The sequence below is a fragment of the Chelonia mydas genome, chromosome 9 (assembly GCF_015237465.2).
Source record: "Chelonia mydas isolate rCheMyd1 chromosome 9, rCheMyd1.pri.v2, whole genome shotgun sequence".
NCBI classification, from domain to species: domain Eukaryota; kingdom Metazoa; phylum Chordata; order Testudines; family Cheloniidae; genus Chelonia; species Chelonia mydas.
The window spans coordinates 56,230,026-56,257,861 of record NC_057855.1 but is presented as its reverse complement, the minus strand read 5'-3'; the positions used below and the strand labels follow the sequence as shown (position 1 = coordinate 56,257,861).

At 46.1% G+C, this 27,836-nt stretch overlaps 1 protein-coding gene and 1 long non-coding RNA gene across 3 annotated transcripts in view; one reads left to right on the top strand and one right to left on the bottom strand.

Moving 5' to 3' along the window:
* LOC122461798 overlaps nucleotides 1–21,850 on the bottom strand; it is a 51,598-nt gene extending 29,748 nt beyond the window's left edge. The window contains exon 1 of one of the 2 annotated variants that reach the window (XR_006283986.1): nucleotides 21,745–21,850. This is a non-coding gene — a long non-coding RNA (uncharacterized LOC122461798). Of the gene's footprint in view, nucleotides 1–2,555; nucleotides 2,691–21,744 lie in introns of those variants that run through there. The other variant, XR_006283987.1, reaches the window with a different exon arrangement.
* LOC102941213 (endothelin receptor type B) lies at nucleotides 358–27,626 on the top strand. Its single transcript, XM_007068806.4, has 8 exons — nucleotides 358–496; nucleotides 12,921–13,458; nucleotides 16,644–16,756; nucleotides 18,043–18,247; nucleotides 19,602–19,751; nucleotides 21,772–21,905; nucleotides 22,454–22,562; nucleotides 24,572–27,626. The coding sequence occupies exons 2-8, from the start codon at nucleotides 12,964–12,966 to the stop codon at nucleotides 24,719–24,721; spliced, it is 1,356 nt and encodes a 451-aa protein (XP_007068868.2). The 5' UTR covers nucleotides 358–496; nucleotides 12,921–12,963; the 3' UTR covers nucleotides 24,722–27,626.
* The last annotated feature ends 210 nt before the right edge of the window (nucleotides 27,627–27,836 follow it).

Sequence of the window (27,836 nt, the reverse complement as noted above, 5' to 3'; positions counted from 1 at the left end):
AGTGCAGTATCAGACCAGCTATGCTTCTTGTAATAATGAGGCGTCCAAACCAGCCTTCCCTCCCCATCCCCCTGCCTCCCCACCCCCGCCTGTGGATCCCTCCCCCTGCTCCTTCCTGCCTGCAGCACACTATTTGTTTATTATTTTCATCTCCCTTATGAGAGCCATCCTTTATTTCTCCCACTTCCCCCTCCTCCTCCAGCCTCACCCTGGCCTTCAACCATTGGCTGTAGTGCTAGTGTCCGGGGGGGGGCGGGGGGGGGGCACTGAGGGACTGCTATATAACTAACCACCCCATTCAAAGCCACTTCAGCTGGTAAAAGCAGTCAGTCTCGGTGACAGCATCCTCGCCCAGCTCATGCACATTAAAGAAAATTCTGGGATCTAACATCCTTGGGGCCTCCAGATCAAGCCCAGCTGCCTATCCAGAAAGAAAAAGCCATAAGAGTGAATGAAATTAACCCAAGGAACCTCTGAGTTCCTAAGGACGAGAAAGGTAACTTAATCCTTATGAAGGCTGTGTAGTTCCATGCTGTGTTTTGCAAACAAGCCAATCCAACAACTGAACCTCCTAATAAGAACTTTTGCGTGTTTGAATGTCATTTTCCCTCTCTCTCCCCAGTCCCTTCTCTGGGTGACAAGCTAAAAAGGAGGTTGAGAACTGCTCAAGATGTTCCTGAGGTGTGTGAGAAAGAGGGTGTGAGCAATAAGTCTCTTGGAAAGCAAGAAAGGGCGTTCAGCAGTTTATAGGGCCAACCCTGCATTTTTCCCTTGTTTGTGTAGGAATCTGATTGTGTTCGGACCCAATAGACAGCTGGGCATGTGATGTTAATACTCTGCCCTTTATTTCAGTTATCTTTCATGGCAATAGGTGTTTATCTCCAGAAAGGTTCTTACCCTGTTGTCTGCTGTATAATATGTCAGGTTTGTCCAGGAAGAGCACACACCGGCAGTGCTGCTGGGTACATATGTCTGTCCCCCTGAAATCAGCATGCCATCACACAGCAGGTAGATAAGGGAGAGGCTGCATCAAAGTGAATGGCTAACTAAGGATCTAGTGGGTTCATCCTTACCTCAAGAGAGGTCTTAATTCCCAGGCTTATGCCACCTCTGGGATGCAAGCATTCGGTATGGGGTAGGGCTGTGGTGATTTTTGCTCCATTTGTGGCTAGCCTCACATCTGCAAACTGTTTCAATGAAGGCTACCTCAGGAGTATAAACAGAACACAACCTTATGTGGATTCATTTATGCTCTGTAGCCTCATCCCAAACGCCTCAATCAGAGAGTTGACTGGAGATGGATGCTGATATTTTTACACATATGGTGTATATACTAATGTGAGGGTCTTCCTGCAAAAAACTCTAACATTCAAGCATATCAGGTCAGTTAGGGGCTCTCCTCTGCGGAGTCTAATTCCAGCTTGGTACAGGTATAATTCTGATCTGATATGTTTCATGCTATTTAGAAGGAAACGGACTGGTGACACATTCCTGTCACAAAGGTGCTACATCGGCAGCTAGTTTAAATCGGCACAGCTCCACAATAGCTCAGGATCTGGCCCAACTTGTAGTGGGGGGAGAGTTACACAACCAGATAGTATTAGAAGCGTTTTCATCAATTGTTTTAGTCCAAACAGTTTTTGTTTGCATTTAAATGTTTCCCTGCAGTGTTGACAATGCAAACATTGCAGCACTGCACTAGTGCATGAGACCCAGAAAGTGACATTGACCAGTCTATTTTCATTGTTGGAGCTGAGTGAAATGCAAGAATTATATGGAAAAAACATAAAATCAAAAAGGAAGCCTTGGGAGAAAACCCATTAGGATTTAGTAGGAAATGCTGCTAACCTTCGAATAACATTTTTAACCAACCCACAGATTTCTAGTGCGGGGATATAATTTTCTGTTACCATCTATAAAATGGTTTAAAGATTCTACAGAGAGGATCTCATTCTCCATTAAATTCTTTAGCTTTCTACAGAAATTTCTGTATACCACTATTGAATTTCTAGAGAACCATATTGGTTTAATTCCTATTACTTTTCCAAAAAGAGAATGTAAATGATTCTGTCAGTATGGTAGTTAATGGAGCTGTTAGTAACACCAGGATGGATTTTTTTTTTATTATGAGGAGCATAGCATGGTCCAGGGATTTTACCCTTGGCTTTCTAGTTGACTTGCTGGGTGTCCTTGGACAAGTTTCTTCCCATCTGTGCCTCAATTACCCCATCTGTAAAATTAGATTGATGAAGCATGGACCATATCCTTCACCTATTAGTCCTATAAAGAGATATTACAATGATTACTTATCTGGGTGGTCTCCCTTTAAAAGAGATTGTATTGTTTCAGACCAGCATGCTAACGTTTCAGACACTCACAAAAGCCTGGAAATATGAATCAACAAAGACACTTTTTCATTAACTTTTGGACTTTCAGACTTTTAAGACCAAGCAGTCTTAAAGACAATCGCTGCTTTCAGTTAATTGTTTTACAAGCACCTTGTGGAAAAGAATATGTAGGGATTGGAACTGCCTGATCAGTCTCCCCTTACTCACATGAGCTGTCCCATTGAAGTATATGTGGCGGCACACTTGCATAAGAATAGTAGGACCAAAGGCTGGCAAAGCAAAAGGGGGCAGCATTCGGTAGCAGGCAACTCTTGTGCTAATTACAGCCGTATGATAACTGATTTTTTGGTTTGTTGGCAATTCTGAAAAAACATTAAAAAAAGTTTCAGGTTGAATAAAACATTTCATTTTGATTTTAATTTAAACAATAAAACTAAAGGATAGTCATTTTGAATTGTAAAAATGAAACATTTTGTTTCAAAAATGTCAAACTGAAACATCTGGATCTTTTTTTGGAATTTTTTTTCTAATGAAGCAAATTGGCAAAAGTGACACAAATTTGAAAAGTGTTTCGGTAACACCGAATCGGCATTGTTTTCCAAACAAGATTTCACTCAGCTCTAGTGCTAACATAATTAAGGCATGAGTGTAGCTGTGTTTGGTGGGTGTCTATCTGGTTAACAGCTGATAAATGTCTTTCACTCCACTGAGTTGCATATGTAAGGATCCCCCACTATCAGCCATGTTGAAATCCTGGACCCTTAGTGTCAAAGCACAGACCAAGCAACTCTGTTGGCTGGCAGCATCAGTTAGCCTATAGATGGACGAGCCCCTAGAGAGGGACACAGAGCATCTAGTCAGTATCTTACATTAGCCTGGCACAAAGTGCTGCAAACAATTAAATAATATTGGCAGATAGAATTTTCAAATATATCATTTTGTTTGGCTATAAGCTGCCATTTTCTGGATGTGACATAAAACCAAGGTCATGACCCCTTGAGGTCATTAAAGATCTTATGTCACTTTTTGCATGAGATGGGGTATTAGCCATAGGACCTTATATACTATGATGATCAATAGATTGATGTCCTGACTGAATTCCCAACTGGGATATATTATATTCTGCCTAAAATCCCAACTCCCTTGCCCTTGCAACTGAATATGATCTTCTTCACTTTCTGTCCTAAACTGTTGTGCAGTTTTGCAGTTGCTGCTCTTTACCACAGTGGTGAATGGAGTAATGTGGGCATATAGTTTATCCACTGTTATATTTGTAAAGCTGTTTGGGCCCCCTCTGGATGAAAGTCGCTATGCACATGTGTGATCATTAGCACACAGAAGCAATCCCAGTTATCAGCTGGTGAAAAAATTGATGGGGCATTTTGACTTCCTCTCCTCTATCATAAGCAGTTATAATACAAAGGAATTGACTTTAAAAAGTAGCTTTCATTACTAATCCCTTTAATAACCTCTGCAGCAATTTGAATTCTCCAGCATCACTTAGAAGCTCCATTCTGTGATTAAAAGATTTGATTAATTTTTTATTATCAATATTTGGCATATAATCAGAAACAAATGCTATAATCTCCCTCCCAAAGTTGTTTGTTTATGATTTAAACCACCAAGGACTCAATTGCCTTTAGGATTAAGGTGTTAAAAGGAAGGAGAAACACTTTTGGAATGGTTCCGTTTCAGTGAACTTCCAGCAGAACATAAGCAGAGACAGAAACTGCCTGGTTTTCTGCCAGATTGTTGGCTGGGCTCTGAGGCAGCCCCACCGTGCAGACTGTCTCAGAACTAGTGAGTTCAGGGCTTCTAGGGTCTGCAGCTCTGGGTCAGCTGGCTATCTAGGATCCCTGCCTCCCAACAAGAGTCTGGTTAGTTTCACTGCAGCTAGTTGTGGGCAGCTGTGAAACTGACAAGAATCAATCCATTTCAGTCAGCAGGGAATCCAGAAGCATATTTCATTTCAGAAACACAAGACTTTGTGGGATTTCAGTTCTATAAAAATGCTCTAGTTTTTAGCTTTTTTGTCCCAATTCAAGATAGAAAGGGGAAAAACACTCCCTCCTTCTACCTATCCTGGGCCCTCCCTATCCTGAGACCAAGCAGCACACCTTGTCACTACCCTTCACATCCCTCCCAGTCCCTGGCCCTCATCTCCATGCCCCCACTCCATACCCCTTTCCTGGAATCTTGGCCTGCCACATTTCTTTCCACCTGTTAGGCAAGAGTTAAAAATTTACTTAGCTGCTGAGTTAGAAACAGAAACACCAGAGGCCCAAGGACACTGGTAGCTGTAAACACTTGATAATCTTATATGGTCAAATGTCCACCCAGTAACTCGGCTCTTAGAACAGAACAAACGCTCCCTTCACAGCCCTCCGGATATTTGTAAGTACTCACCCCCACCCCACCCTTTCGCCTAAAGGACAGTTATAGATAATTGAAGTAATCAAAATAGTTTTAATGAGTATGTTCTGTTCCTGTCACTGTCATGTTAAGTGCGTTCTCTGTCTCTGAAACAATGTTTGTCTCTGTAAGAACAAGATAAATGCAAATGAACTGATAAGAGAAAGATATATAACTGGTCACTGTAACCCCACACTTTTGAAGCTGTTTATCAGTCTTCCCGGCACCATGAAATAAACCCCTTCAGTATTGTCTGTGCCTGCCCAATTCTTGGGGAAAAGAATCTCCTTGCTTCACACACACCATCCCTTACCGGTACTCTGAATATCCCTGTCACAAATGGTCCCATAGTTAAACAAGCAACTTGCCAGAGGTTATGGTCTTACTGTGACTCATACTAAGTCAAAGCTCCCCTTGACTTTACTGGAGGAGGGATCAAGCCCTGTGCCACTTTGTACAATGTTAAATACAGAAGGCCAAATTCATATCTATTTATCTGATCAGCAATGTATTGCCCTGGTACATCTCAGGTTTTAATTCTGTTATATTTGTCTGAGTCTGTTGTATGGTGGACTGTAGTTATCTAAAACTTATTTTATAATTGCAACTAGCTAAAGCAGGAGGAAGGATGGTCATGTAATTAAGGGAATTGTGAAGGAGTCAGAAGACCTGGACTGTATTTCTGGCTCCACCGTGGTTTTGTTGTGTGATTTTGGAGGTGTCATGTGCTATCTGTGCCATTTTTCGCCTCTGTAATATTAACCTATTGCCTGGGACATTGTGAGAATCATAGAATCATAGAATCATAGAACATCAGGGTTCGAAGGGACCTCAGGAGGTCATCCAGTCCAACCCCCTGCTCAAAGCAGGACCAATCCCCAACTAAATCATCCCAGCCAGAGCTTTGTCAACCCTGACCTTAAAAATATCTAAGGAAGGAGATTCCACCATCTCCCTAGGTAACGCATTCCAGTGTTTCAACACCCTCCTAGTGAAAAAGTTTTTCCTAATATCCAACCTAAACCTCCCCCACTGCAACTTGAGACCATTACTCCTCATTCTGTCATCTGCTACCACTGAGAACAGTCTAGATCCATGCTCTTTGGAACCCCCTTTCAGGTAGTTGAAAGCAGCTATCAAATCTCCCCTCATTCTTCTCTTCCACAGACTTAAACAATCCCAGTTCCCTCAGCCTCTCCTCATAAGTCATGTGTTCCAGTCCCCTAATCATTTTTGTTGCCCTCCGCTGGACTCTTTCCAATTTTTCCACATCCTTCTTGTAGTGTGGGGCCCAAAATTGGACACAGTACTCCAGATGAGGCCTCACCAATGTTGAATAGAGGGGAACGATCATGTCCCTTGATCTGCTGGCAATGCCCCTACATATACATCCCAAAATGCCATTGGCCTTCTTGGCAACAAGGGCACACTGTTGACTCATATCCAGCTTCCTGTCCACTGTAACCCCTAGGTCCTTTTCTGCAGAACTGCTGCCGTGCCATTCGGTCCCTAGTCTGTAGCGGTGCATGGGATTCTTCCGTCCTAAGTGCAGGACTCTGCACTTGTCCTTGTTGAACCTCATCAGATTTCTTTTGGCCCAATCCTCTAATTTGTCTAGGGTCCTCTGTATCCTATCCCTACCCTCCGGCGTATCTACCTCTCCTCCCAGTTTAGTGTCATCTGCAAACTTGCTGACGGTGCAATCCACACCATCCTCCAGATCATTTATGAAGATATTGAACAAAACCGGCCCAAGGACTGACCCTTGGGGCACTCCACTTGATACCGGCTGCCAACTAGACATGGAGCCATTGATCACTACCCGTTGAGCCTGACAATCTAGCCAACTTTCTATCCACCTTATCGTCCATTCATCCAGCCCATACTTCTTTAACTTGCTGGCAAGAATACTGTGGGAGACCATGTCAAAAGCTTTGCTAAAGTCAAGGAACAACACGTCCACTGCTTTCCCCTCATCCACAGAGCCAGTTATCTCATCATAGAAGGCAATTAGATTAATCAGGCATGACTTGCCCTTGGTGAATCCATGCTGACTGTTCCTGATCACTTTCCTCTCCTCTAAGTGCTTCAGAATTGATTCTTTGAGGACCTGCTCCATGATTTTTCCAGGGACTGAGGTGAGGCTGACTGGCCTGTAGTTCCCAGGATCCTCCTTCTTCCCTTTTTTAAAGATGGGCACTACATTAGCCTTTTTCCAGTCGTCCGGGACTTCCCCTGATCACCATGAGTTTTCAAAGATAATGGCCAATGGCTCTGCAATCACATCCGCCAACTCCTTTAGCACTCTCAGATGCAGCGCATCTGGCCCCTATTTAGCTTTTCTAAATAGTCCCGAACCACTTCTTTCTCCACAGAGGGCTGGTCACCTCCTCCCCATGCTGTGCTGCCCAGTGCAGCAGTCTGGGAGCCGACCTTGTTCATGAAGACAGAGGCATTAGCTTTTTCCACATCCTCTGTCACTCGGTTGCCTCGCTCATTCAGTAAGGGGCCCACACTTTCCTTGACTTTCTTCTTGTTGCTAACAGACCTGAAGAAACCCTTCTTGTTACTCTTAACAAGAGTAACAAGGTTAAATGGCTTAGTGTTTTGAAATCCTGAGATTTTCACACTGCTATTTTAAAACAGTGGCCATGAGCTGGGAAGTGGAACAAGCATTAACGTGTATTATTTGCATTATGGGAGCACCTAGAGGCCTCAACTGGGGAGGTGAGCACCATAGTGCTATCATTCCTCAAAGCAGCATATTGCTTTGGGATAGTTACATGCATCCGCTAATATTTAACATGAACAGGGCCGGCCCACAATATTTTGGGACCTGAGGCGGGGAGCTCAAATGACACCCCCATGCCCCCTCGTTTGAGCCAAAACTTTGAAAGGTCTCAATTCTGTCTTCTTCCTGTTCTACTCCTCTCATGGTACTGCTCTGCTACCTACCCCAATAAAGGAGAACTAACAACTTAAAATGCCTTGTTCAAAAATTTTAAGTAACACTTAACTTTCAAACACCTGAACAGCAAATGTAACTTTTCTTGTATGTATAGTAAAAACTGGCATTTTTATCTGTTTTAATAATCAAAGTGGTGCTTTCCGTGCCTTCTTGGTTGCAAAGATTTGAACTGCTTCCCGAAGGTCCACAGTCTGGGCCAGCTCATGCTCTATTGAGATGGTTGCAAGGCCGACCAGCCTCTCCTGTGTCATTGTGGAGCGTAGATATGTTTTTATTAACTTCAGCTTGGAGAAGCTACATTCTCCACTGGCAACTGTTAAAGGAAGTGTTAGAAGTATGCGCAGACCAACAAAAGCACTTGGAAAGAGGGTGGTCATCTTATTTGTGCACATATATTCCAGAACAGCCTTTGGAGTTGATCCTACTAAAATGTATCTTGAAAGGGCTTTCAGTTCATCACCTAAATCATTCACATCAATATTGCACATGTCATAGAATACCAGGGTTGGAAGGGACCTCAGGAGGTCATCTAATCCAACCCCCTCCTGCTCAAAGCAGGACCAATCCCCAATTTTTTCCCCAGACCCCTAAATGGCCCCCTCAAAGACTGAACTCACAACCCAGGGTTTAGCAGGCCAATGCTCAAACCACTGAGCTATCCCTTCCCCCCATGTCATCATGTGTCAACACTGTCTCTAGTGCCCTGCATTGCTGGTGTAGGTCTTCTTCAGGTACAGTGAGGAGTTTGGGAATATCGTACAACATCCCAAATATACTGTTGTGTTCCCTTGAGCTGCATGAAAAGTTCTTCAACTGACTGTATTGCACAATCTAGCACCTGGTTAACGAATTCAACTTTGAATTGTTGTTTGGGGTCTCTGATGGGATTATCCTGTGCCTTGTAATCAAAATATCTTCTTCTTCGGTGACTCTTGTATTCTTGAGTGGGTGGGAAAATAGCTTCAGTGTGAAGTTCCTCCACCAACTTCTGTGCACTCTTCAGAACGTTTTGAAATCCCTCATCTGACCGGTAAGACTGTAGGAATGACTTTGCTTTGTCCAGCTGTTCCATTGCTCCAGATATATCAAGGTCAACACCTTGGAGTCTCTTGCTTACAGCATTTATTTCAAACAGTCTATCATGCCACAACACTAAGCCACACAGAAATTTGAAGTGATGCATGTTTCTTCCATTTCCCTCTGCCACCGTTCTCCCATGAACAGTTCCTGTCATAGCATTATCCTCCATAATGGCAACTATGGCACCATCTATCTTCCCAATCTGGTGTTTGATAGGCTTTATTGCCGCCACTCGACTTTCCCATCTTGTGGCACTCAGTGGTTTCAGTGTCAGAGAGGATGTTCCCAGATGTTGCTTCAAAATTTGCCATTGATGAGTTGATGCAGAGAAAAATACATAGTGGTTGAATTAGATTAAAAAATTCAGCAGCCTTACTAGAAGCTGGTGCTGTATCACTGACCACCAAGTTCAATGAATGAGAACTGTATGGGACAAAAAAAGCTCAAGTTAAAGGTTTAACTCTCGGATCCGTGTCTGCACTCCTCTGTTCTTTCCTCTCATGTTGGCACCATTATCGTAGCCCTGACTTCTCATGTCAGCTATCGCAATTCCCGTATCTTCCAGCTTTTTAAGAAGCACATTTGTCATACCAGCTCCTGTAGTATCATCAATGTCAATAAATTCTAGAAAATGCTCTCTGATAGTCACCATTGCAGGGACATTTTCACTAGGTTCTGTTGTTGTTACAAAACACACCCTTAAAGTCATTTGTTCCGTATGGCTGATGTCAGGTGTGCAGTCCAGAATAACAGAGTAATATCTTGCTGACTTCAGATCTGCCACAATCTTCTGTTTGACTTTTGTTGCCAGTAACTATGTAACCTCATTTTGAATTGTTTTTCCAAGGTAGTGGTGTGTGTACATTTCTTGGGTGGTGACTCTTCTTAGATGCTCCTGGAGTACAGCATCAAACTCAGCCATCAGCTCCACAATGTTAAGGAAGTTTCCATTGTTTGGCACATACAGCTGATCTGAAGTGCCACGCAGTGCTAGGTTTGGGGTAGCAAGCATCCTCACAATGGCAATGAGCCTTTTCAGAACATTTTGCCAGTAAAGAGACTCTGATGCAATCTTCTCTTGATGCTGATCATCTATGGTGGCCTTTAACCTTAGTCTCATCTCAAGCTCTTTCCACCTATGGAATGCTCTCTGGTGATTTGCTGCCTTCTCATGGCATGTCAGATTTCTAGCCAGAATTTTCCAGTCCTTTGTTCCTGTAGAACCCAATGTGGCTGGAACATTAGACCAGAAGAGTTTGCAACAAAAACAGTATGCAGCATTCTAGGTTTTTGAATACATAAGCCATGGCCTCACCACTTTGTCACCATTGGGGATTTCACGCCAGTAATGTGTTGGATGGAAACTTCTATTTTCATTGTCTTTGGGGAACAAGAAGTTTTTCACTTGCTGTGGCCCATGCAGTACAAGGAAGTCCCTCTGGCTACTCCTCAAGTGGGTTCACAGTCCTGGATCATCTAGACTTAAGGAACCTAACTCAGCAGCAGCTGTTTCTTGCACCTCCACCACACTCTTCTCTGATCTACACTTTTCTTCAGGAATGTGCATGGTTCCATCCATTTGAGATGGAGATATGGATGCTGCAGTAGCTGCCAGGTTGCCTGCACTCTGAGTAACTGGAAGATCAGGCATCTCTTCACCACTCACATCCTCCCTGGGGCCGGAAGGCTCACCGTGAACATTTGTGTCTATGTATCTCAGGAGAGCTCCTTCCTGCTTAGATAGAAAAGTTTCCTTTGCTTTCTTTCTTTTTCTGAATGCTGCCCCAGAGGGGCGTTTTCTTCTTTCACTCATGACTGCTGTTCTGTGCCAGCTATAGTGGCTCTCAATGCTCAATTGAAGGGGACAAATAAGCAGGCTGGTAGCAGGGCCTGAGTGAGGAAAGATATCAGCGTCTTCAGGGCCTACCTGGCTCCTACTACTTCAGTTGGCTGCCTATTCTCCTCAAGTGGGTTCAGGGAAGCAGCAGGAAACAGGAAGCTCCCTGAGAAGCTGGTGTTAATCAGTCCAGGCTCCGGGGGGGTGCTAGAGAGGTACATAAGAGGCTCCTCCTCCTCTCTCTCCCTGCAGCTCCTGCTGCTTTCTGTTATTCCCTCTCACCTTTTCTCCTGTCTGCCTGTTATGTCTCTTGTACCCTCCTTCCTCCAGCACAGCACTCCACCATCTCTGTGCATCTAGAGCAGAGAGAATACATATGCACCAGCAGCAGACACAATTTTCTACTCTCTGGGTCCTAGTGGCACCCCTCCCTCACTCCCTCCCCCAGTCTGGCACCTGAGGCGACTGCCTCAGTTCGCCTCATGGTAAAGCCAGCCCTGAACATGAATATTGTGGGAGATTCTGAAATTAAGCATTGCAGTCAAAGAACTATACCAATGGAGGGGAAAAATATTCCTGCACCATATTAATTGGTATTAGATGTCTGGTTTAAACACACCGTAGTGGGAGAAAATCTTGTGGTCTATTCAGGAGTGGATTCAGCCACATGGTTTCTTTTAGTACTACAGGGAGCCAGGGAGTGATTAAAATGTGAATGGAGCATGCTGAAAATGGATCTTTAGCTGCTTCACAACTGCCTCACACAGCTGGGTTGTTGGACAAATCTCTACTGCTTCCCCATGCACCTGGGACCTTGACAAGGGCTGGCTCCAATGCCTATTGAAGACAATGGGAATATCTACATTAGCCTCAGGTCCGGTTCCAATAGGACAGTGGGCACCTGAGAGAATGTCATAATGCAGTGCTGTTGTGTGGGGTGTGGAGAAGGGGTTTACATCGAGTGTTACCAAGGATATCAAAGAGAAAGGAGGATTCATTGGTTAGGGTGTTAGCCTGGGACGTGGAAAACCCAGGTTCAACTCTCTGCTCTCCCAGGCACTGCATGTGTTACTTGGGGCAAGTCATCTCATCTCACTATCCTCAGTTTCCTCTCTGTACCATGGGAATAACATGGGATCTTTAAATATTCATGGTAAATAGGCCTAATGGCCTGTGATGGGATGTTAGATGGGGTGGGATCTGAGTTACTCAGGAAAGAATTTTCTGTAGTATCTGGCTGATGAATCTTGCCCATATGCTCAGGGTTTAGCTGATCGCCATATTTGGGGTCGGGAAGGAATTTTCCTCCAGGGCAGATTGGAAGAGGCCCTGGAGGTTTTTCGCCTTCCTCTGTAGCATGGGGCACAGGTCACTTGCTGGAGGATTCTCTGCTCCTTGAAGTCTTTAAACCACGATTTGAGGACTTCAATAGCTCAGACATAGGTGAGAGGTTTTTCGCAGGAGTGGGTGGGTGAGATTCTGTGGCCTGCGTTGTGCAGGAGGTCGGACTAGATGATCATAATGGTGCCTTCTGACCTTAGTATCTATGAATCTATGAATGCCCTGTTACACAGAGCAGTTGTGAGGATAAGTACACATTAAAGATTATGTTCTCAGATACTATGGTGATGCCTAAGCTAGATGGATATTACTGCTGCTCTCTTACCGACTAGCATTTCTTCTGGGTTTTGGAATGGGAGAAGATTGTTTAAAGATAAACTCAGATGTAATTATCTGAGACCAAATTATAGATGGAAGGAGTGTGGGGGCATGGGATGATAGCCAGCAAGATATAAAAGGCAGGCCTGAGATCAGTGCTTGTTGGCAAACCTCAGACTCACAGCATTCAATCTGGTTTTGTTCTGAGAGCAATAGGACATAGAATTCTCAACAGGAGACTGGCCTTTTCTGCATTGGTTCTTGTAACAATGATAGCTCTTAGCTAGCACATTTCAACCACAGATCTCAGAGTACCTTATAAGTGAGGGCATTAGCTACATTTTACAGACAGGGAAACTGAGTCACTGATGGGTGAAGTGACTTGACTGAGGTCAGACAGCCAATCAGTGGCTGAACCTGACTGAGCTTCTACTGGGCCATCACTTGAAATAAAACCAATGTTTGAAAGACTTCCACTGACTACACTGGACTTATGGTCAGGCCCTATGAGAATAATGGCAGTGGGGTTTCTTCTCTGATTCATCATTCAATTCCTCAGTTTCATTTTGCTTCCCCTTCCCCCTGTAACTGGTTTCCCCCCATTCCTTCTCTACAGGAGAAGCCAAGACTCAAACAGACATCCATACTGCTGTAAGCAAATGCACATAGGAATCTGGCTGGGGTTTGGTGTTCCATCCTCAATGGCTAGAATCCCAACTTCTGTAGCACTAGCCATTTCCCTGACTTGCCTCTTCTCAAGCGTCTGCAGTCAGACCCCGAGGAACGTCAAGGAGAGCACGATTCCATTTAAGGTTCTACACCAGGAGCAGGTTTACAGTCTTGTCCAATCGAGCTTGTTCCAGGATGTCAAAGCCTCCTCCAACCAGTCGAATGACGCCAGTGGGAACGCCCAGTCACAGTTACCCCTGCCCACTATGTGCATAAAGCCTGCTGAAATCAGACACATCTTCAAGTACATAAATACCATCGTGTCCTGCACCATTTTCATGGTGGGCATCATCGGCAACTCCACCCTGCTGAGGATCATTTACAAGAACAAATGCATGAGGAATGGGCCCAATGTCCTCATTGCTAGCTTGGCTCTTGGGGACCTTCTCTACATCCTCATAGCTCTTCCCATCAATGTGTACAAGGTAGGCACCATGGGGCACTAATAATCTTGCCATTTGGGAAGGTGGCAAGGGGGACTTCAACCCTCCCACATTATGATGCTCAGATCCTTCCATGATAAATACCTGGACAGATAACACGGGTTTGGATGGCTAATGCACACCAAGAGGTATGATAACTATAAACAAGTATCTGAAGCAACTGTCAGAGAACCACTGTGCCAGTGGAGAAGGCATTGGGTGGGGATCCAAGAAACTTGGGTTCCTTTCTGAGGTCTGCCACTGACCTACTATGGGCAAGTCACTACAGTCTCTGAGCCTCCATTGTCCTTATCTATCTTGGGAGTAAATTCTTTGGCAGGGACTGTCTCTCCCTACAGACAGGGCTTAGTACAATACAGTCACAGCCAAGGCCTGGAGATGCTATTATAGCAATGAGTGCCACCTGGTGCAGAGATGGATCCTAGCATGGTGAAGGGGGACACATTTAGGGAAATGAAATTATTTGAAGAAACAGTTAGGCCACATATCAGCTGGGAGATTGATTGGACCATGAACAATCTCTCCAGGGAAGTGATAAAAATTACTCAGCACCAGACTGGAGAACAATTCTGTACTGACCAGGAGGCAGAGGTCCCTAATGGCAGAGGGAAGAATGGTTTGAGGAAAGACTTGAGCCTGGTGCTGCCAGATGGTAATGAGATGAGGTGGGTGGTGGGTAGCAAGGCTTCCAGAAAAGGGACTGCCAGAGGGGTAGGGGACAAGGAGCAGCACACGAGACCCCAATTGGAAACAAAGGGAAATCACAGGTGTTACAATACTTTATAAAGTTATCCCTGTTTGCTGAGCACCATGCCTTCCATTCTGTTCTATTCAGATTCTTATGCCACCCTCATCACTGCAATTGCTCAGCACTTCCAGGAGCCCATTAAGCAGCCTAACAAATTCCTTTATCTCCTGCTGTCATTGTGTGTGCCATGAAGTTGTTTGTGTTATGGTTTTGGTTTTGCATTTTAAAATGTCCATGCTGCTCTGCATTCATATTAGACAGCAGGTCAGGTGCACCTGGCACTTGCAGCAGAAGGGGTGGGGTGTGGGGGTTGGAGATGGCTCTTAGTTCCTGGAGGAGCTCATTGCATAGGCTTGGACTGGCCCCTAGGAAAACTCTGACTCTTGCACAGATGAGCTTTATATTCCATTATGCCTGAGGAGCGGAGGTGTCAGTTTATAATACGGGCCCTTCTACCAGATATTAACTCCACTGACATCTCATCTCACCCTCATCTCCATAGTATCCAAGCATCACATAATGGTAATGCATGTCAACCTTCACAATACCCCCTTTATAGGTGGGGAACTGATAGATTAAGTGGCTGCTCCAAACCCTATTGAAGACAATGGATCAGACCCTAAGGGTATGTCTATGCTGCATCTGAGGGCTAGTCTACACTAGAATTGCTACAGCGGCACAGCTGTCATGCTGCTAGTGCAGACACTTTATGCCAATGGGAAAGAGCTCTCCCATTGGCAAAATAAATCCACCTGTGCACAAGGCAGTAGCTATGACAATGGGAGAAGCTTTCTCCCGCCGACATAGCACTGTCCACACCAGTGCTTAGGTCAGAATAATTTACATCACTCGGGGAGTGCTTTGTCACATCCCTCAGAAACATCAGTTATATTGACATAAGTGCAAGTGTTACAAGCCCTCTGAGCAAGCCTCCTAGCCTGACACCATAGATGTTTGCTTGTGGGGAGTGGGCTGGCACATCAAAAACAACTGTAGAGATGTTTCGGCTCAGCTGGAGCTCAGGCTTTCAAATCTACCTCAACCCCTCAGCACTTATATCAGCAGGAGCAAGGCTGTAGTGTGGACACTGACATAGTTATGTCAACATAAGCTGCCTTACATCAACCTAACTCTGTAATGTAGACCAAGCCACGGTCTTAATGTAATGTTGCATTATTCCTTTTTAGAACGTGTATATAATTCAATTATTCTAATGTACAGCAATACAGTTGTTCCAGTATAATCCTGACTCAACAAGCCCCATAACTGGATTTCAGATGGTGATGTTCAATAATAAATTAACTTAACAACTTAGCATGAGTACGCTATCGTGCCCAATTAGAGACTGTGTCCTTAGTAAACTCAATGGGGCAAATTAAGCCCTGGTATAATGTCATTGGGTTCAATGGGATGAATTTGAGCCAGTATGTTAGAGTAAAATGAGTCCTCTCTAATTGTAGAACTTATTATTTTTAAACCTTTATGGGTGGCTACTTAGGACTAACCCGGGTTGCCTTAAGCAAGTAAGGGTTTCCACTGAAGTCAAGTGGGTAAGGTAAAACAGAATTTGACCCCTAGCAAATACAAGATTATACACTAGTTAGTTTATTCTCTAATGACAAATCGTGATCTCAATCAAGTTTAATTAGGATCTGATCCTAAACATTTCCTTGCTGTTTGACTTGTCTGAGTCTGTTTGGTGACTTCTGAAATATCGACAGGTGCTCTATCAATTAGAACCCTCAGCAAGTTGGCCATTTTTATGCTTTTAGGCCTAGATCCTCAAAAGTATTTAGACACCTAGACTCCCATTGATTCCAGTGGGAGTCAGGGACCTAAATGCCTGTGAGGATCTGGGCCTCAGTGTCATGCAGTAAACTACTGGCCATTGCAGCTAGTACTGCAAGGAGGAGTTGGTGTTGAGATCTACATTTAGATGAGCAGTAAGTTCAAGTTTGGATGCAAGGCGGAATCCGGGCTGGACTGGAATCTGATGGCACTGAAATTCAGCAGCTGTTCTTGTGAGATGTCAGCAGCAGCTAAAGATGAGCCTCTTGCAAATGTGAGCCCAGCCCAGAACCCAAATGCCAGGGGAGCTTCAGGCCCAAAGGAGTCAAAGTTGAATTTTGTACCTCTCAAAAAATGCCAGTGTTTGGGTTCAAACACTGGCTTCTGAACCACCCCTCAGCACAATAAACCCTCCTCCTAAAAGTGTGCTTGTGGGAGAGGACTCAGTCCCAGTGTGACAAGCCATTTTACAACCCCATGCTCACACAGCCCAAGAGAGGTCACCCCAAATGCCAGCAAAGGTAACATCCATGTGTTTCATAGCAACCTCTCCTTTCCATGAAGGGAACAACCTGCTCCAAAAAATCTGACAAGGCCTGTTAATCATGTGCTTCTTTGTCCTCTTTCTCAGCTGTTGGCAGAAGACTGGCCATTCGGCGTCCAGGTATGCAAGCTGGTTCCGTTCATTCAGAAGGCATCTGTGGGCATCACTGTCCTCAGCCTCTGTGCACTCAGCATAGACAGGTAATGAACCTGCTATCACCACCACGTTCTGCACCCAGGTCAATTTAATGATGGCACCCCACCGGTCCTGGAGGGCAGGGGAACTCAGGCCTGCCCTGTGCTCTGGGTTCCAGGCCAGGCATCCTGTGGTGAGCAGCTGAGCTCTGCTCCCTCAGACTCCATGCTGCCTCCCTGGACTTCCTCCTACCTTGGCCCTTCCCATAGCCCCTCCCTGGGCTGCCTGTGCACCTGCCTCTCTCCAGGCCGCTCCTCCACTCTCCAGCTTGCAGAGATGGACTGCAGAGCTGTTCACCCCTCTCCCTACAGCCTGGGCTTCCCTCTGGATGCTCACCAGCCGGCTCCACCCCCAGCTAGGCTTCACCTCCCACCTGCCTGGTGCAATCAGGGGCGCTATTTGTCCTCGGTCTCCAGTTAACTCATGACTGTGGGGGGGCATACCCCTTCACATAGCCACAGTGCAGCCCACTGGTCCCATGTGGTCCCTGCTTCCCCTTGAGCCAAATTCAGAGAAGATGCTTAACATGCTGTGAGACTCACTCAGACCCTCTAACACCCACTCTCGCCCAAGACAGTGGGATAACTGACATGTAGTAGAGATGGAAGATGCTCTAAGTCTAAGGCAGGGTTGGGACTACTTTAATTTGCACCTTCTCAGCCCTCCAGCCTGTTGCTTTTCTTGAGACTCTCTGCTCCCTGGACTCTTCTGTGTGTGACAGTGCACGGCCCACACTTGCCACCTTACAGCACAGCATGGTCCTGTGTGTTCTGCCTAAGCTTCCCCACAGTGCCCTGTGACCTACCCAGCTGAAATAGCAGCCTTGCCCTCCAGTCAACTGAGCCCAAAGCACCTGACGCATTGGGGAAAGGAGTCCTGCAAAACAAAGCTCAAAAGGTACAAGACAACAAACTCTTTCACCAGCCAGGCTGCACCTCCAGGCCCTGCTCCTGTAAGTAATGACCAGCAATGCACAGTGGCTCTGCACCTCTCAGACACATAGTTCAGATTCAGCCACTGTCTTCTTGGCTCAATCCTTCCTGTCAGCAACCCATTCTCACCAGCTAGGCCTCAGCTGAGTGTCCGGTAGGAGCTGCCTGTCTGCACTTTTCCCAGGCCCCAGCTGGATTTCCCCCTCTTTCAGACCAAACCCAGCACCAGTCCAGATGGGGTGGTTTCCTGAGCTCAAGGCTTGCCTTAGCCCTTTCCAGCAGGGGACGGGGCTCTCACCCTGTCACAGTGAGTTGCAGCTTGTGAAATGAAGGTAGTAACATCCTGTTGTGTCCGGCAGGTACAGGGCAGTGGCCTCCTGGAGCCGGATCCAGGGCATAGGGATCCCCATGTGGAAGGCAGTCGAGGTGATGCTGATCTGGGCTGTGGCTATCATCCTGGCCGTCCCTGAAGCCATTGCCTTCGACATGGTGGAGCTGAACTATCGCGAGGAGATGCTCTGGGTCTGCATGCTGTCCTCCAAACAGAGCTCCAGATTCACCCTGGTGTGTACTCCACCCCTGTTCTAGTGATGAGGAGGCACTCCCCTTCTGGTGCTCACTCCCAGCATGCAGATGGGAATGGATGGTGCACAGCCCCTCAGTGCCAGCAAGGCGATAACAGTACTGGGAAAAGCTCAGAAGGGAGTGGGCTCACATGTGTATCCGAGCTGCAAATCGCAGGGTGGAGGTTGGATATGGAGTTTTGGTTCAGCCCATTGTGGAGCCAGAAGCCAGGTGGGATCTCGATCTAGAACCACATTCTTCTGAAGTCTGATGGTGCTCAGATCAAGGGTTTTGGATTTGGACTCTTCTCTAAGCCCAGCCTCTCAGTCTGGAAGCCTGTGTAGAAATCAGGGTGTCTTTTGAGGTTCTTTGTACTTAGTGATTTCTCCTGGGTTTGAAATACTATAAGAGCAACATCCCTAATGATTTGGGGATCCTTTTGCTTCTGGATGAAACCAGACAAGTGGGGAGCACAGACAAGTGTAAACATCTTAAAGCAAACTAAAAGTGAAGGTAACTGGACTGGACTATCCCCCACGCATTCAGTACAGGGCCTGTGACACTCACCGGGATTCAGAGCTGGGCAAAATTCAGTGACACCGAAACATTTTGCAAATTTTTGCAGAGTTCACCAAATTGTTTCTGTCAAAAAACCCACAGACAAACACTCAAAATTGTTTTACTTTCAAAATGTTTTGATTTTCTCTTCATAATTACTTCATTTCAAAATGTCCTTCAATTTTATTTTAAAAAAATTAAATGTTAAGAAAACCTCAAAATCAAAAAGAAACATTTTGTTCCCTCCCAAAATGCATTGTTTTGGCCATTTCAGAATGGCCAGTGCACCAAAGACCCTGTTATTTACACAGCTTTACCATGACTAACATTATGGATGTTTACCTGCAGAGACAAGACGTGTTGAACTGAGCTGACCCTCCATTTACTTTTTACTACGGCTTTACAGAGCTGAGATCATAGTATCTGGGGATGGAAAAAATCCCTAATGAAGCATCAAAATGTATCCTCTTCCAGGACAGGATAGAGCTCTGCATGATATTTTGACTTGTGATTGCTTCCTGCCTCTGGGTGCTGTATATGATCTGCCAGAATAAGAAAGGGCTGCTTTTGGAAGGCATATTAAACAGGAATAAGCCATCCTCTAACTATTTTGGATTAGGAGACCTAATGTAAACATAATCTGACATCTGCCTAATGCAAGGATTCTTGCACCTTCCCCTGAAGCATCTGCCAGGGGGCCTTGTAAAAGCCAGGACACTGGATTAGATGGAGCCTGGTTCTGCCCTGGGCTGGTTATTCCTGTTTCCTATTCATGTCCTTTCTGTTTTGTGTGTAGTTCTACAGGGATGTGAAGGACTGGTGGCTTTTTGGCTTCTATTTCTGCCTGCCTCTGGCATGCACCGGTGTCTTCTATACCCTCATGTCCTGCGAGATGCTGAGCAAGAGGAACGGCATGAGAATTGCCTTCAATGACCACATGAAGCGGGTGAGGGGATCCAGCCTTCTGCCAGGCAACCCACAGAGAGAGGATAGAGCTGCAGCACAAGAGACCATGTACTGGCCCTAGTCCACAGTGGGTGTGAAATCCATGGAGGACAAGTCAGTGGAGTTATGGAAATTGACACTCGTGGAGGCCTGGGGCCACTAGCTCTGTACCGCTCATCTCTCAGTTTCATAGAGTTTAGGGCCAGAAAGTATCATCAGCTCATCTAGTCTGGCCTCCTGTATATGACAGGTCACCACATTGCACCCAGATATCCCTCTGCTAAGCCCACAGACTTTAGTTAGACTAAAGAATTTCCTCAGGTGACTAAACTGTTGTGTGCCACGGGCAGGGAACAGGAGGGACCAAGGTGGCACCAGTGCCCAAGACTCCCTGTGATGGCAGGGTATTGACTAGGTGAGACATGCCCAGATGATCCCAGCAGGCAAACCATGCTCCATGTTGCAGAGGAAGTTGAACCCCTCCTGCCGGGGTCCCTGCCAGTCTGAGCTGTAGGAAACACCCCTCTTCTGCCCAGTGGTGAGCGTTGCCAGAGATTGTCTGGTACAACTCCAAGCACTAGCATTAAGGCTGCAAACCAGTTTGACTTTTAATGCATTATGCTTAGTTGTATTCCAGTAGTGCGTAAAGGCCAGTGGCAACCAGGGTCCCTTTGTCCTAGGCATGGCGCATACCCACAAGTGCCAGTCCCTGCCCTGAAGAGTTTACAGTCTAAATAAACAAGCCAGGCAAGGGGGGCAGAAAGGACAGATTATTATCTCCATTGGACAGAAGGGGCAGGGAGGCCCAGAGCTTCACAGGGGTTTAATGCACCTAACGCCCATTGAGGAGCTGGGCCTTAGTCCCTTTGTCTAAGATGTCTTGATCTCCACCTCCCCATGCCACAGTGGCTCCCCCGTTCCCTGTTACATTCCAGGGCCACCCAGCCAATAGCTACAAATACCAGTACAAGAGCAATCATGAGGTGTTAGGTTAGGTCTCCAGCCCAGTCTGGTCCAATCTGACTGTCTTGGGGAAGCCAAGGCCCCCCTGTGTATTTATTATACCTGGGCTATAAATAGTCCTGTTTGTCTGTTATTTAAAGAAATGCTGTACAGGCAGTCCTCGAACTTACAACACAATTGGTTCCTGAAAATTGCGTCATAAGTCGAAATGTTATAACTTGGAACCACAATACACTCCATTGCGGGACCGAGCATCATAAAATCTAAACCAATTGCCATAAGTTGAATCAGGGGGCCAATTCAGAAGATTGTAAGTGCTGTTCATCGTAAGTCAAATGTTGTAAAGTTGAGGACTGCCTGTATTACTGCAGCAGCTGCACATTGCCAGTGGAGATATCACTATGTTAGCAGGCAGAAGGGCAGGCTCTGGTAGCCTCATTGTGTGTTCACATCTCCTAATAGCTGCCCCTTGAGGCAGCATAGCAGACTCACTGCACTAGGAGAGGCTGGTGCTCAGCTTTCTGGCTTACTTCTGATGGTGTAAACTCCTCTGTCTTTGGCTGTGCGTCGGTGAGTAAGGGAGACCTCAAGCCTCATCAGTGGAGGCTCTTGTGGGCCTCACCTCCCCTGCTGGCTCAAGCTCACTGTAGGCCTGATGCAAAGTCCACTGAAGTCAATGGGAGTCTTTCCACTGAATTCAGCATGCTTGGGTCAGGTCCTTTAAGTGTTCACTAATGCAAACATTGCTGACTCTGGCTGACCATAGAGTTCCTAGTCCCCACCAGTATTGTACTGCTTGTACTGTACCACCTGACCCCTCTGATCATGCAATCATGAACATTTCTGTGCTGCTGGAGGTATGTAAGGATTTAAGGGGGTCTCCAGCCTTTACCAGTGCTCTGAAATGATCATTCTGAGTGAGCACTAAATGCTGCTGGACGTGCCTAGGGATTTAAAGGACCCCTACAAGGGTTGTGCTAGTGGTGCTCTGCTCCCCTCCTCAGTCAGGCTCATGCTGAGTGTATACTCACCCACACTTCTTTACTTGTGAGTCTTAGCGCCGGGAAGTTGCCAAGACAGTGTTCTGCCTGGTGGTGATCTTCGCTCTCTGCTGGCTGCCTCTCCATCTGAGTAGGATCCTGAAGAACACCATCTATGACCAGACCGACCCCAACAGATGTGAATTGCTGAGGTGAGGACAACCCAAAAAAGACCCTCACTTCTGTACTGTACTTCAGTCTTGTGATCGCAGTGATATTAATACTGGACTCTGAATCCAGGCTGCCGACTGTGTAATTATCCCTGAATTGTCAGTCACTGGTTTGTTTGTTTGTTTGTTTGTTTGTTTGTTTTTATTTGCTCAATTTCAAGGTGAGGTATCCTTTTAATAGCCACAGAAAGGTGTGGGGGGGCAGATATTCCAGTGAGGTCCCATTATGGTTATGGTACGTGGGCAGGGAGCTGCTGTTATCAAAGAGCAAGGCATGTGTTTTGAGCTTACGGAAAGCAGGATGATCAAGGTAATCAGATGTTATGCTTCCAGGCATGAGCTGGTCACTGCAGGGGTAAGGAAGCAAATATTTCCCTCATGTCAGAGTATTGCACAATTGGCTAGGTGTGTTAGGAGATTGTTTTGCTTTCCTTTGAAGCTCCAGTCACTGCTTCTTCACAGAAGCAGGACAATGGGCTACACGGACCACTCCAAGTACACCCATCATTCTCTCTCCTCTCCACCCCCAGTTTCCTCCTGGTGATGGACTACTTTGGTATCAACATGGCCTCCCTGAACTCCTGCATCAATCCCGTAGCTCTCTACTTCGTCAGCCGGAAATTCAAGAACTGCTTTCAGGTGTGAAACAAACGCAGCTTGCTCAGATTTGCTGCATGTGCCATGTGCTTGCTGTGGAGGCTTCTGAAGATGTCTAAGCTAGCAAGAGCATGAAGCAGGGTGTGGGTTGAGCTTTGGGGGGTGTTTATCATTGTAGTACAGAAGAACCTAGAGGTCCCAGGCAAGACTGGGACCCCATTTTTCTGGGTATGCTACATACACATAGTGAGAGACAGGACCTGCCCTGAAGAGTTTACAGTTGAAAGAAATGAAACAGAGAAAGAGGAAACTGAGGCACGGAGTGGGTGACAGATTCAGGAATAGAACCTAGGTCTCCTGACTCCCACTCCTGTGCACTGTCTAGTAGTTTACGCTTCCTCCCAGTAAATCCTTAGAGGATGAATTCCCATTTGGGGAGGGACCAAAATCAAACGAATTCTCCCTAGCACCTCCACAGTGACCTATTTTTACGATGGCTCAAAGGGTCTCCATTTTGGTTACTGATGGTCTCGCTCCCATCACGTGCTGCACTCAGCAGGGCTGTGAAGTGGAGCAGAGGGGTTCAATCTAGAGCCAGCAAGAACTGATGCTCCCTGCAACATCAGCAGCAGCAGCACACCATGCACTTGCAGGAAGCACTGAAATGTGACCTAAGGCACATGGGAAACAAAGTAAAGTTTTACTACTGGGGGAATTCGGCACACAATATTTTAAAATTCTGCAAAATTCTGCATATTTTATTTGTCAAAATAATACAATATAATCAAGCCAACTTCAATTATTTTGGTAATTTATTTAAACTACAATACAATGGATAGAGAATGGGAGTGAGGGTGCATTAGAGGAAATCTAATAGTAATGTAGAGACGTTTGACCCTTTATTTCGAGCTATTAGTCAACAAATATATGCAGCCATATGCTCAGTGTTACATCATAGGCAACTGAAGAGCAAGTGAGGGCTAGGGAATCAAACTCACAATTTATATTGGCTATTGACCATCTCCAAAAAGGTCAACACCAAAGAGGTAATGGAGCACATTTTGATAGGAATTTTTTTCAGTCCAAAAATTTAGACCAATTCTTATCACTAAAGCACCATAAGCATTTGTAAGGCCATACTGTCCTTTACACCACTCTGGCAATGTAAAGGAGCCTTAAAACTTTTACACCTGTTTTATATTCCTGGGGGAATTCACAAAGACAATGGGAACAGTTCACTAAGCAGGCAGGCTGCTAGATTCTGCTCTGCCCCATGCCTACCTCCTCAGAAACACCTCAAAGCCCTGCCTCTCCATACCGAACATGCCGCAATAGCAAGCAAGAGGGACAGGGTGTGTCTCTCTCACGCACATCTGCATAGCCCCCCACCCCATCCCATCCCAGCGGTGATTTACATCTTTACCAGCTGCTCTGGACGCCCAATCTGCCTGCGCTGCAGGGGAGGGACACATGACCGCCCTTGTGGGCTTCCCTTTGCTTCCCCATCAGAAGTCATTTTTCTGCAGGGAAGCAAAGAAATCTGTGTTGGACATGAATTCTGCGCATGCGCAGTGATGCAGAATCCCCCTTGGAGTAAAGTTTAAACTTTGTCTTCCCCTGGCCCAGCAGTCAAAGCAAATGGCTCCCAGACAATGCATGGGCTGAGAGCCCTTCAAACAAAGGGTGCTGTGGTCTTCAGTGCTTATGGTGCCTGCAAGAGCTCTGCTTTATGTTGTGCCTTGTTCCAAATGGCTGTACATAACAACAAGAGCGTCACAATGCCCCGACCATACTCTGTCTGGGAAGCTCAGCCCTTAAGGGCATGGCCCCTAAGACCACAGGGTCACCAAACAGTATAAAGTATGATAAACTGAAGTCTGTTTCCAGATAATTTATTTCCAGATAATATATGTATTTATTCTCCCAGGCCAAGACCCTGCCAATCACTTACCCACAAGACCACCCTTCATCTCGATAGTACTAGGGGATATTTCACCATGCTTTATCCCATAGTCCCGGCTCCTAACCCCTCCCTATGTATCTCTTCCCAGTCCTGTCTGTGCTGCTGGTGCCAGAGACCAGCCTTGAGCAGCGCACCAATGGATGATAAGGGGTCTGCTGGGAAGTGGAAAGCCAACGGTCAGGAATTGGGGCTGGACCGAAGCAGCTCCCACTTGAGTAACAAGTACAGCTCTTCCTAAAGAACCATAAATCAATTGGAGAGCTCACCGCAAGAGCTGAAAGGAGTCATCCATCCCACTCACAGAGTCATGACTGACTCTGAGTCACTTGCTTTCCTTTCACAGATCCATTGGAAAAAGCAGCAGAACTTCTTATCATTGAATAGGGTGACCAGATGTCCCAATGTTATAGGGACAGTCCTGATATTTGGAGCTTTTTCTTATATAGGCACCTATTATCTCCCACCCCAGGTCCCGATTTTTTACACTTGCTATCTGGTCACCCTACCGTTGAACCTGCCACTGCCAGGGCCTTGGAACCTCACTTCTCATCTGTTCCTTTATAATCGTCTTTTTTGTTTTCCTCAAAGGACCTTTTGGGTTTTAAATCCTGCTGGAGAAGCCAAGTGACCCATGGTGCTATCTGTCTCCAGATGGCAAGGCCACCAGATGGGGGGGTGGGGAGGAGGGGATGGTGCTGTGGGTGATGTCACGTTTAAACTGACAAGGGACATCACTGGCGGAGGTCAATTCTGATCCTCCAAGCTGATATATTAAGAAGCCAAGGCGAAACCAAAGCAGCTGCATCACAGGCCCATAGCCTTCCCCTCTTTGCTGCTGGGACACCATCACTGGGGGTGAAATTCACCCTGGACAGCCAGCTAGCAGAAGTCCGAGACACCATTTAAGCCCTGTTTAAGCCCAGAGGGTACCTAGGAATTGCGCTGCCCTCTGCCCAGGGGTGAATTTCACCCTGCATGTTTATAGTGTAACAACACAGTAGTGTATTTAGAATAGAGCTGCTTAGGGGATGTTATATTCTTAGTAGAACTGGGGTTAAGAAAATGTTCCTTTTTTGAAATTGTATCATACAAAGAAATGGGCTGCTGTAGCTTCTCCCCTCTCCTTTCCAGCAGCTCCTTCACAGTGAGAGCTGTGTCTGGTCACATTGGGGTTTGTAAAGGCAAGCACAGGAATGGCAGCCTTGGCTAGAGTCAAGGTGGGCCAAAACCAGGCACTGTTGGCTTTCATCCACCACTCAGCTCTGCCAACTTGTCCTTAATTGCTATCTGCAGCACCCCATGTTGCTCCAGTCCTGGTCCTCTTCTGAACAGGAAAGATCAGCTCTGCTGGGGTTATACTATGAACAGATGCCAGCAAGCTCACTGCACTTGTCACCTAAGTTAGGAGATGAACTAGAAGTAAAAGGGAACCCTTGATCACCATTGGGTCTGAGCAATGTTTGCTGCGTACCTAGTTACAGGAGTACTGGGCCACATACATTCATAGAGTCTAAGGCCAGAGAGGCCTGCTAGATCATCTGTCTGATCTCCTATATATCGCAGGCCAGAAAATGTCATCCAGTTACTCCTGGCTTGAGCCCATTGACTGGTGCTTGGCTTAAGCCTGTCAACCAGAAAGACCAGTCTTGATCTGAAGGCTTCTAGAGATGGCCAAGCCACCACTTCCTTTGATAGTCTGTTTGTGTGGTTCGTCAAACTCAGGGACACAGTTCAGAGATGGCTAAGGAAACCGCAGATGCTGCAAGAAGCGGTGTTGGAGATTCCTTAGGACGTGCTGGTCCCTCTCTTGCAGTACTGAAACAATGCTCCAGCATGGTGCTGCTGGTGCTGCCATTGGGCGGACTAGCCATAAACCCACAATTCTGCCCACTTGTGGTGGTCTATAGGCCCATCACTCTCTGTGCTAGCATCAGAGCTGGGAGCTCTCACGCACTGGGGCCAGATTCCAGCATAGTGTTTACGAAAGCTGCTCAGAATATGGTGAAGAGCCTTCACTGACATAGTTGACCAGTTCAGCCAGGCTTTCACACCAAAGCTTCCACAAAGGAACAATCTGGCATTTATTCCAATGATGTCATGAAAAATTTTATGGGGAATTTTCATGGGGGAGGAGGTCAGGTTTTCTCCTTTCTTTCCTTTTCTTTTTTTGCTCCTTTGCCCTCTTTTCCATTCTGCCATGAAAAAAAAGGGGTGGGGAAAGTAGGGAAAAATGAAAAAAATGAAAATAAAAATCCTAGTTTTGTTTCACTTTTGGTATTTTGCTTTACGCACACAGACACATACACTGACATGCTTTGCAAACATTTCCATTTTGAAAAAAGCCCAATTCGCAATGAGAAAAAATTGTTTGAAAATTGAGCCACTCTAGTAATTACAGTCTGCCCAGCTAAATGCCCATGATACTTGATTGGGCTGTTCTTGCCTTCACCTCCTAAGAGTTACACAGTGCTGCTGCTATTCTGTTCTCTCCTCGCCACCACAGAGGTGGCTGCAGTTTCATTGGTAGCTGAAATGCTCCGGGCTGGAGGGCACGTTCTCAACAGCAAGTATTTTTAAATCATTGTGATTTATGTCAGGGTCCTGGTATTTCCTATGCTTACAGGTGACCTGAGTGAGCGTGTGTGTATATACTTTATATAAACCCCAGTCTCTGTGTTCCTGTTCAGCGTGTGATCTGATATCCTCAGCCCCATACCACCCTGCATTAACCCCAAACAGGGTCACCGTCCCCACACTCTAGAATCAGAACACTTAGTGGCAGAGAGACTGAGCGAATCTTAAAACCAGAGAGAGCTGACTGATTAAATTGATCTCTCCACCCCAGTGGTTATCAAGTGAGTCAATAGGCTAAGTTTCCCTAAACTTTGGTATATGGAGCAACCTAGAATTTCTAATGGGCCAGAAAAAGGGGCAGCTGGGGTTGGAGAGGGCAGCCGCTGCTTGTGGGGGGAGAGGATCCATTGGAGAAGAAAGTCCTGGAGACTTTCTCCTGTGGGAGAGGAAAGGCCCGTTTGACAAGTCTGGAGGTCATTTTCAGGTGACTTTGAGGCAAAGCAGGTGACATTGCAGGACAAACTGCTGTCAACCCGAATGGTAACATCAGCACAGCAAACAAGCTGAAACCAACCCAGAAAAAACAGCAGACCCTTACCAGCATGTCAATTCCCATTGGGCTAGCACTTCCCAGGCAGCTTGGCTAGCCTTCTTCCTGCTACCCTCTGCTCTTCAGGGCTTTCTGGCCATTGCTCTTCATGTCCTTGACCTTTCACTGGCTCCTTTGCTGGTTTTCAGGCAGTTCATTTTAGCCTGACCCTGCGATGCCTGGATCTGAG

Bases quoted from the DNA above. Each gene is read 5' to 3' on its own strand.
- LOC102941213 (XM_007068806.4), top strand. From the start codon at position 12,964: ATGCACATAGGAATCTGGCTGGGGTTTGGTGTTCCATCCTCAATGGCT. The intron at 13,459-16,643 runs GTAGGCACCATG...CCTCTTTCTCAG, and splicing joins TTCCCATCAATGTGTACAAG to CTGTTGGCAGAAGACTGGCC. The intron at 21,906-22,453 runs GTGAGGACAACC...CTCCACCCCCAG, and splicing joins AACAGATGTGAATTGCTGAG to TTTCCTCCTGGTGATGGACT.